At 36.1% G+C, this 10401-nt stretch overlaps 1 protein-coding gene across 1 annotated transcript in view; it reads left to right on the top strand.

Annotated features, from left to right (window-relative positions):
- Positions 1 to 629: 629 nt before the first annotated feature.
- LOC104168827 (oxidation resistance protein 1-like) overlaps positions 630 to 10401 on the top strand; it is a 31828-nt gene continuing 22056 nt past the window's right edge. The window contains exons 1-2 of the mRNA XM_009709550.1: positions 630 to 749; positions 9223 to 9330. Coding sequence (XP_009707852.1) covers positions 630 to 749; positions 9223 to 9330 — 228 coding nt within the window. The remainder of the gene's footprint in view (positions 750 to 9222; positions 9331 to 10401) is intronic.

Here is a 10401-nt window from a genome sequence, read left to right as displayed (position 1 = left end):
GTTTATCATAAATGTCAAGCCAATTAGTATAAAAAACTAGAGTATACTTCAAGTACAAATTGTTGATTCGACCTGTGAAATGGAGGTCATCAAAATACAATGCCTCAATAAAAGGAACAGTTCTTATGTTATTTATTTACAGTCTTTATTGTTTATGACCAGACTGTATGTGTTTGCTACAGACGGGATAATTGTCAAGTTAAATACAAATGCTCTTTGTTTTATAAAAGCTTTAAATACTGCGTACTTATCAAACAGTGACAAAAAATCCCAACTGATGAAATCGAACATACAGGAACTCTAGATCAGCTCCCCTCTAGATGAAAGCAGACTAGATATGATATAAAACCAATTAAAGACACTAGTTCCAGAAACGTTGCTTGCCTGGTGGGGTCAATCTCCTGTTTAGTCTTCATTAATAGCTTCCTGGATAGCAGTAGGTACTTACGCAGTTGGTTGATTCCCAGTTATCAGTGGTTTATATTGGTCAAATCATTAAAGCATTGCAGAGGAATGAAGTCCCTGTTTTAGCAGCCGGTTGTCGCCAGGAGCAAGCTGTGTAACTGGTGAATTAGATGTCTGCCCACGGGGCTGTAGTCAGCAGCCTGTGACAGAACTCAGAGAGGAAAATGAATTTAACACGCACATTGCCTCAATTTTTTTCAGACACTGGCCAGAAGAAGACCCCAGACAAGAAAGATGGGCGGCGAATGTCTTTTCAAAAGCCTAAAGGGACTATTGAATATTCTGTAAGTTACTGCTTTATTGTTAGAATGTCATTGCATAGCAAGTGCAGACTTAAAGTTTCATTACAATATATAAGCAAAAAGTAATGCACATTATCTTTAATCTTAGAATTCTGTGTATCTGATAGCTTATTTTGACATTAATTAAATCTGGAATTAGCTAGCAGTATTTAAGTAATGCTTTTTTTAATTAGGCTTTTTTTCTTTAAGTTACTTTTTTTTTTTCCTTCAAAAAAAACCAAGCTAATCAATCTATTGACTAGTTCACTTAGGTAACTAGTTAGAAATAGTAAATAACATTAATTATAAAATCATGTGCAAGTTCTCTGCTTTTAGCATTATTAATAAACTGTTGACAGCAGGAGAAATAACAGCATGAAGCTGGGGGGGAGCTATAGCTTGATACTGACCTTCTGGCATTCTCCTAGTAATTTTCATAGCTGTATGCCTTTTACTGCACAGATCTGTTTCTGCAGCAGTATCTGAAAATGGAGCCTTTCTCTGCCTGTTCTGTTCTTGAAATGACCCTCAAACTGTGCTGCAGTAAGCTTTTCACATTTGTGGTTACTAAGGGAAACTGAAGTGGGAAGTATCTGTCTTGTGTTATATACTGGAAATATAATTAAACCTATAAATAATGCTTATGGGGTTGACATTAAAATAGGGAAAGTCTGTCACAGTTATCTTTGAATGCTTTTGAAACCAGATGTGATAAAATAAAAATGAGAACTTCTTTATAAAAAGTCTTTATTTGACCTCTTGGTGTTCTCTTATTCTAAGAATAAAAGATATGGGGGAGACTTAACTCTTAATGTTACGTCAAGCCAACCTGTGATATGGCTTGACTACTGAGAAGGCTGTGATAGTCATTTGGAGAGAGAGAGGGAGGATGTGTGTATTGGAGGGAGCAGCACTTCATTAGTGTGGCTTATATTAGGAATTTGAATATTATTCTAGCCTATACTAAAGACTTCCTTGAAGTTGAAATTCAGAAAATAAATCTCTTCTACTTAGGTTCTAGCAGCTGAAGAATGGTAAAGTAAATGTGACTGTTGTTTCTATTACTTTAACCCCATTTTGTCTGAGATAACTGGAAAAAATGCTCAGGTGTAACTCCTTTTCAGTCACCAAATCCCTTAACTTGCCTCTTGCTACCATGTGCATGCATTTACCTTGGTATGTAAGATTCCAGGCAAAGCTAAAGCACCAAGCTTTCCTTTTTTAAATTAGCATGTTTGTGTCAAGTTATCATGTACTTCTGCTGGTTTTTGTGTTGCAGTAGGTGCGGTTTTATTTGCAAAAATAGCTTTCTTAATAAGTACATAAGTATGTATCACTTCCTTGTGAGTCAAAAGACAGCTCACAAGAATCAAAGATTCTTTTTTCTGTCTTTAAGCTTGATCCATCTTCTAAAGGAGCCTGTTGTGTATATAGAACATGATGTATTTCAGCTTCACAAATGCAGTTTTCTGTATGGTCTTGCTGTACCTCTCTCGAAGTGCTTAAGTAACATGAAGTTTTCAGTTATGTGTCATGCACTAGGTGGTCTCCAGAGGTCCCTTCCAACCCCAACGATTCTGTGATCTGTGTTTTAATAAAATACACAGATCTAGTCTTTGGGAACCAAGGTTATGTTCAATATACGTGTAAGAGAGGTCTGGTAACTATTGTGGTAATTTACTACTGTTATTATTTATGACTTTATACCATGTGGAGAGATGAACTTATGTCTGGTTTCTGCTTTCATCCTACTACCACTTAAAGCAACAACAGACACACGCATATACATACACACACGTGTTTATATGTCTGCATGTGTTGCTGCTTTGAGAAGTAGTAGAAGGATAAAGGCCAAAACCAAACTCTCTCCTAGTATTGTTGAAAAGTCAGCTGAGTGTTTTGCTTTGGTTTTTTAAATAATAACTTAATGTGTTAATTTTTCCAGTGGCTACATGGTTTTAGGAGGGCAGGCTTTATTTGTATTCCTGAGGTTTTGGAGTGAGACAGAATCTCACTGATGCAGACTATGGTGTTTTTAAGGTGAAATACACTTCCCACCAGAATTTTCAGAAAAAGAAAACCATTACTTTGGGAACAACTAAACAATAAAATATAATTTCTCTTTAAAGCTAAACCCAAAAAGCAGTTAATGTTAAAGATTTTAATCTAAAATTCCCAAAGCGTAAAAACTTGGAACTTCTGTTCTGTATGTAGCACCAGCAGGGAGATATCAATAGATGTGGTCCTAAGTGAAGGAAGTAAGTCCTAAACTCACCCTGGCTAGTAGGTTGTCACTAAGTTAATTTTCAGTGACTACCTCTAAAGGATACAGAAAACTCTGGTTTATTTTCACTGTTATTGCTTAGACAGTGAAGAGATTTATATTTTTTTTTAAAGTTAGTACAGTTTCTCCTTTTGTGAATGTCAGTCAACAGATTAGATGCAGATTGGTATTGTCTGTTATTTCAGAATTCACAATTGGTGCTCCAAGCCAATTGTTTTCCCCTTCTGCACACAGTTGATGCATGTGAACAGGCTCTAAGGACTAACAGAGCAGATAGTTTAGGTGAATTATTGTTACTAGCTAGAACTTCCTTTAGTCCTTTTTATGTTGTGAAAATGGCATTTTTACATTGCTTATTTGACACAACTTCATTATATTGACATTGCATTAGAAGTCTCCTGTGTTGCATGTTTTAGAAACACAACCAGTGTCTGCCTACAGGTGTTAGAAGAGCCAACTACAAATGAATAAAGGAGCATAAGCAGACAGTGTGGGCCACTGATTGGCAATGATAATAGCATGCTAGCAGTTGCATGACTTGAACAGAAGCCTACTAATACTTCTTCCTTTGGAGGAGAAGAAGGAAATAATTTGCTATTTACATTTAGTTTTTTCTCAAGTGCAATACACTATACAGGAAAAGCACTTTTTGTTTAAAAAAATTACAAGCGAGCAATGGAGGCAGGTGGTCTGGATTATCGGTGTTGGAGGCTCCCATGTAAGACTTCCCTTCCCCAGCCCCACTCCCTCCCCTTTAACTCTCTGGCGATCGAAGCCTGTGCTCTTCTCCTGAAATAGCAGATAAGCACCTAACCCACAGGGTGGGCTGTCCAGATCATGAGGAGAGCCTGATATTAATTAATGAAGGTGACACAAGTCTACAGTGGACCAGAGTCTTAAGACTGAGTTTTAAGCCAGAGTCCTCAGTGTTGAACTGGTTTTCCTGCATGTGATCTTTTCCCAGTTATTTAGTGGTAAAACCAACATCTGGAATCTGGGTCTGTATTCTTTTTTCGCTTTAGTTAGAAACCAGTTAGATATGTATACTGAGAACAAAACTACAGGGGCTTCTGAAGTCAGCTTCTTAAGGTAAAACAAGGAGGAATTTTTGATCCTTTCTTAGCTCAAGGGGTGTGGGTGGCAAGTGTTTTTGCAGTGACCATCAAACAGATGAAAGTTTGCTAGACTTTGAACCCACATGAATACTTGGAATTTCTTGTTGTGATGACTTGCTGAACATGTTTATTTTGAGAGCAGAGAAATGGTGAGTAGCAGCTACTATCTTTTTAGAATAACTGGATTTCACTTTCAATCCTAGGGTAGCTTGAATAGAGGGTGCTAAAGGTTCTGTCTTGTGGTACAGGTAGTTTTATTGCCATTGAAAGCCTCTGCATGCTGTTTAGACTATTGCACCCTTAGGAGTTTTTGCTTTTTTTAATTAGTGCTTGCATTTCAAAGCCAGAGATTGTGTTCTTCTCTGACTGACACTTTTCTTTAAGCATGCTACTGTCATAGTATTTTTACCAATTTTGGGGAATTTAGAAAATGTGGATCATAATGATGGCATGTTGCTTTTTCTGTTGTATCTTTTGCCCAATTTTAAAATTATTTTTGGAGTTGTTTTTATATTATTTACAGAAACTAGACCTGTTAACAATTAGTTAATATAATCATAATCTGATACTTCTAAAGGCTTGATTACAGCACCAAAGTTCTCGTTGTATCCTCTTCTTCTCTTTGTCCTCACCCCTCCTTCTAGTCTTCCCATCTCTTAGTTTTATTAGTTCCTTTAAAAACTCTTAAACCAATGTTTTGTTCTTTGTGCACTCCGATTCATATGTATTCAATATATAATTTTAATGGAAGAATGAATGAACTCCAGTTGTTGAGGTGCAATGACAGTAAAGTTCATTCGAATGAAAGTAGAGAATTTGGTTTTAAATAAGGTTTTTAAATAACTTTGTCAGCTGCTAAACTGACAGAATTGAAGGCAGTTTGAACCATAGTCAATGGTGACTCTGAAGCTCTTTGTCTACTGGTGCACAAAAGCACACCTGGCAAACATGGCTATGTAGGTAGTGCTCCACAAGTGGAAAAGGGGTAATGATATGTACCTCTGCTTAAATGGGGACATAATGATTTGAAGAGAGTGTTTGATTTGGGATTTTATTGAAAAGGAAGGTGGAAGGTATGACTTTCTGTATCTAGGCATATCTGTGAAAACTAATTTTAGCTAACTTAGCATTTTAAACTTATTTGTATACATATGTAAGTGACTACATAATGTAGAAGTAACTAGGTAATAAGGCCTTATGTGTCTTATCTCTACATGAGACAATGGTTAGAAGCTCTTGCTGTGGAGTATAGGAAAGCTACTTATATTTTAAGAAGCTCTCTTTCAACTCAAGTTATTGTACAAAGCAGAGTTTGCATACATTAAGTTTAACACAGTCCTGACTAAGTGATTCTTGTTTTCTTTTTACATTTTCATTGATCACTATCTTTCAATCTTTATACTCAAGTCTGTATACTGAAGGGAAGCAAAGCCAATGCATGATATGTATTTAACGACTTCAGAGCACCATGTGGCCGGCTCAAATCCACTTCACATTGTTTCAGAGGATGAAATAGTGTTTTCACATGTCTAGTGATTGTTTTTCAGAGGTTTACTAGTATTTGAACAAATCTTGCCATTCTGTTAAAATCATGAAATAACATAATCACTGTTCAGCATCCCTCTCTTTTCAAAAGGGAAGTTAACCCATGAAGATTCAGTGTAGTGCTTTAATATCCAAATACTTATATAAAAATCTTAATATTCAAAATAGCATTTAAATAGCTATGTGTATAATATATGTAAAGTTTGTTTCCTGGGAGAGAAGGAATGACTGTCTGCCCTCTCTTCTAGTATTGAATTGATGGGGAGAAAAAATGGTTGGAAATGCTGAGGAGTGGCTGTGGTATGCGGTGGCATGTTTTTTTTCTTTGTTAGTTCTTAAAGTATGCTTTTCCATAAAAGTTTTATTCTTTCAGCTTTTGGCAGTTCACGTTCTACTTTTTGAAACTGTAGAAAACCTGAGAATTGGAAAATAGGCCTTTGAATATAGGGAGATACTTCAGGAAGTCTTTATTACGTGAACAGTTTTCATTTTAAGTAGGTACTGGTGCTGATCTCTGAAAGACCACGTAGTGTGGAGATTTGCCTGTGCAAACTTCGTAGCCAAATAAGAAAAGGAAGCTTATATTTGCCATTCTTGTGTTCATGGTTTGTGAGATAAATCCTTTAGTTACCAAGAGATCTTGCCAGATTGTTTTATTTCTGAAGGCTGAAAAGAGTAAATGCGGTCTTAAAGGGCTTAAGTTTTGTGGGTTTATTAATGGAAAGCTTTTAATGATTTTATTTTGTATCATATGTTAGTCTAAAATCTCAAATATTTCAATAATTGAGTGATACCTAAGGAATATCTATCGAGCAGCTAACTGTTGTCCCCCAACATTTATGTGAAAGCAGACTTTTGAATTAGGCGAAGCTTTTGAATGTCACTTGACAGTTTCTTTTAGCAAACCTTCTGTATTATGTAGAGCTGCTGATGGAAACACTACTGTTCCTGATTTGGTTGTCAGTTTTGTTACTGTCTGTGGAACAAGTAGTACGTATCTGGTCAGGTCAGGATCCTGTTTTGATTTCTGCTTTAGTACCAATTAAAAGTGGCATACAAGAATGTTATTTTTCACATACCTCTGTGATCATACAGTACTGAATTACGAAGAGGTACTACAATACAGTCTTGCATACCTGAAATACCAGTAGACAGAGATGTTCGCTGCTTTGTTTGGCTTAATGGCTTCCTATGTGAAGAAGTGTCATAATAGAATTAGAAATTTATCTTAAAGCTAATTGCCATTTCTTTGGAAATACCTACTTTTTTTTCTTTAGTGAATCTAGGTTGATGCGCCTTTACAGAATGATAACGAATTCTTTATGGAAAGGAGTTCTTTAACTCTTAGTTGTGAACCTTTAATTATGTTAGTATCTCAAAGTGCCCTCTGTTTTTTATCTGTTGAACTAAACAGCCTTCAAAGTACACTACATTTGTAGCACTTTTGCTTGCAGGACAACCCACTTCTCTATTTAATGGATATAATTTGCTTCTTTATATCTGTCAGTTATACTTTTTTATTCCTGTACTGTCAACATGTGTTCCCTAACATGACATGACTTTGAAAAAAGCTAATAAAGAGAAAGCATTTCATTTCCTAAATTCTTTTGGGGCTAGTGTTCTGTTCAGCGTTAAGTTTTGGAACATTTAAGTGGGAATGTGTTTTGAGGAACAGTTTTTTAACTTTTTTTGTATTACTTTTGCTTTGCAACCAATAGGAACTCTGTTTGCCACCTATTCTTGCAATGCAAATAAAGTGTATTGAAATATTTAATATTTAATCACCCAATATTAGCTAATGCAATGACCTGTAGAAACATATTCTTCCACTCTGGCAAAGCGTTTGCTGCTTATGTGAAGAATGAATGTGCCTGGTTACATTCTACTGACAGCAAAACATATAATGCTTCTTAGTTATATGGAATATACTAATTCAACTGGAACAGTCCACAATAGAGTACAACTGGAAGCAGACTAGCCCAATGTATGTTTTATTATTTACCTCCACTGCATATGGTTATGGAAATAGAGCAGTTCAGTCTTTTGGATGAAAATGCTGCCTTTTTCTGTGTGACTGTGTAAGGTCAAGGTCCACTCTCGGAGGAAACAGTGCCAAAAGTTAGTAAAACATGTATTCTCTGAGACTTTTCCTTTCCTCCTCTCACCCTACCCTCATATTTTTTTTTTTTTGTTTCTGCCACAGTTCAATCATTCAAGCAGAAGCAGAGGGTATCTAAGTCTAGCAACAGTTGACAATGCATACAAGGCATGGTGCTCCCACACTTTTGTTAAGGCAGTGAATGAAGAGCAGAAGATACCTAGTGGATAGGCAGTCAGATAATGATATGCACTGGCTTTCTCAAAACGGTTTTGTGTAGAACATACACTATGAAGAAAAACATGGTTTTGTCTTTCACTTCCCCCCCTTTCCCTACTTCTCCCTTGAAAATTAAGTAAAGAAAAGGGTATTTAAAAGAGAAAGTGTGTTTTTTCTGTGATTGTCAAGAAAAGTTAAGTGAATAGCCTGAAAATACAGCAAAATTAAACCTGAGAATAATTAGACTAATACGAGCGGAAGGTGTATATGTTCTGCAGAGGGACAAATGAGAAGACATTTAAGACAGGAGTCAGTGGATTTTTTTTTCTAGCTATGCTCCATGTTTAGCAACACAAATGTATCTTTGCTTATATTGCTTAATCTTCTCTTAACTGATAAGGTTTAGTTTTCCTGGTACAGCATTTATGAAACCCTGTGCCGTTATGCAGTAAACTTTTGGTTGTATGCTCCCTTGTCATATCATCTTCACCAGTATTAAATGCTTGCTATGAATTCTCTGTTCTGAAATACTCTCTGTGAATAAAACCTTTTCCATTTGCTTTCTTCTGTTGGTTCATAATGAGTACATTTTGGGAGGTGGGGTGAAATTAAGAGCTTGAAAAAATCCTTTCCTTACTCAGGAATCACCTACTCAAAATGCTTCTGTTCCATCTGCTGTCATACTGGTTGACCTGTTGTACTTCAGTGTTTTTGCTTTTTATCTCAGTGATGGATTTTGCTTGAAAGTAAGGTTAACAGAAGCTTATTTCAATAGGAAAAGCGTGTGTTTTCATTTATAGAGATTGCTTCAGCTTTTCAGTAAGTGAAGAATGGAGAAGAGGAGTTGAAGGGGGAGAATGAAGGGTTCTCTGAAACCAGTCAATCATGTATTGGTCCAGTGGTACCCAGCAGTGAATTTATAGACCAGAAGTTCTGATGCAATAGCTGAGCCTACAGCCCAGTGTGTGTGACTGACACTTGTTTCCACCTGGAAACATAGTGGGGAGGCAGACGTCCTTATATTGGGTTGCAATAAACTAATGTTTAGGGGGTAGGTGTGGGTTGGGGCAGGGGGTGGCAGTCATAGGATACAAAGACTTATAGGTCACCAAAATATCAGTAAATCTACATGTGATAAAATTTAAAAGCCACTATTTGAACTAACTGCTTACAGGTTTGTGTTTTTCTTTTTCTTTTTTTCCTCAATTGATACAGGTGGAATCAAGAGATACTTTAAACAGTATTGCCTTGAAATTTGATACAACACCTAACGAACTGGTTCAATTAAATAAGCTTTTCTCCAGAGCAGTCGTTCCTGGACAGGTACTATTACACTATATATGTTATTTATCCAACAAAGACCTTTTTTCCTATATTTCTCGTCTCTACCAGAGAAAGTGTTAAAGTACTTCTCTTACTGAATTTCCTATTGGCTTTGTAAAAGTCTCTCATTTTTCTCTGGATTATGAATTCATTGTATCTATTAAATAACTGCCTAAAAAGGGAACATGTAATGAAGCTACCTGTCTCTTAAATAAGATCAGAGGGCTTTTAAAACTAAATGCACTTAATGGTATAATAACGCTTGAGTACAAGCTAAATTGTTACTTTGCAAATATAGCAGGCTGTTTACCAACTCTAGCTCAGAAGACAAATTCGGGCTACAGCTTACAAACAACATTCCTGACTGCATATTGCTGTCTGCAATTCTATTATAACAACTTGATTAATGTTTCTATTCCACTCTGAAAACTTGGTGTCTTTACCAGCAGTGTATGAACTATCATTCACTTCTTATAGGTCACTATTGCTTACATCTTTTTCTTTCCCTTTTTTTACCTTCACTTTTCACTTCTCTTTGAAAGCCAGGCCTGGAACCAAGTGATAGGTCAGCTATGGTATTAAACAATGGCCATTTAGTATTAGCCCTCTGTTTGGAAGAAAAAAAAAAAAAAATAAAAATCCCATGTTCATTTTGAATTACTGCAAAACTTTTGTTTAGGTAGCTTGAATGCCTACCATGGCCAAAATAATGTATTTAAGGGGTGGATAACTTCAGTTGATTGATATTTTTGTTTTTCTCCTTACATGCAGTGCTAAGAACTATGTCCATGAACTGTTCCCTAGCCTGTGTCTTGGTTGCTCAAATAGTAGAGAAATAGCGAGATAAGTAATGGGACATGTCTTCCTTGGACAGTGTATTGGGTGTTTCTGGCATGCTATATACTTTTCATGCTTTCTATCTGAACTTTTTCCTCTATTATTATTACTGAAAATCAGTCTTAACTCAAGATAGCATTAAAAAACTCTAAAAGCTAGAATTAAGAAGTACTTTCTGTGGTATTGCTTATTCCCTCAACTCATAATTTCTGTTAAAATTACTGGGAGCAGGAA

The sequence above is a fragment of the Cariama cristata genome, unplaced genomic scaffold (assembly GCF_000690535.1).
Source record: "Cariama cristata isolate BGI_N322 unplaced genomic scaffold, ASM69053v1 scaffold22981, whole genome shotgun sequence".
Classification (NCBI taxonomy): domain Eukaryota; kingdom Metazoa; phylum Chordata; class Aves; order Cariamiformes; family Cariamidae; genus Cariama; species Cariama cristata.
The sequence above is the reverse complement of the archived record's forward strand: the minus strand, read 5'-3'. Positions and strand labels throughout refer to the sequence as shown.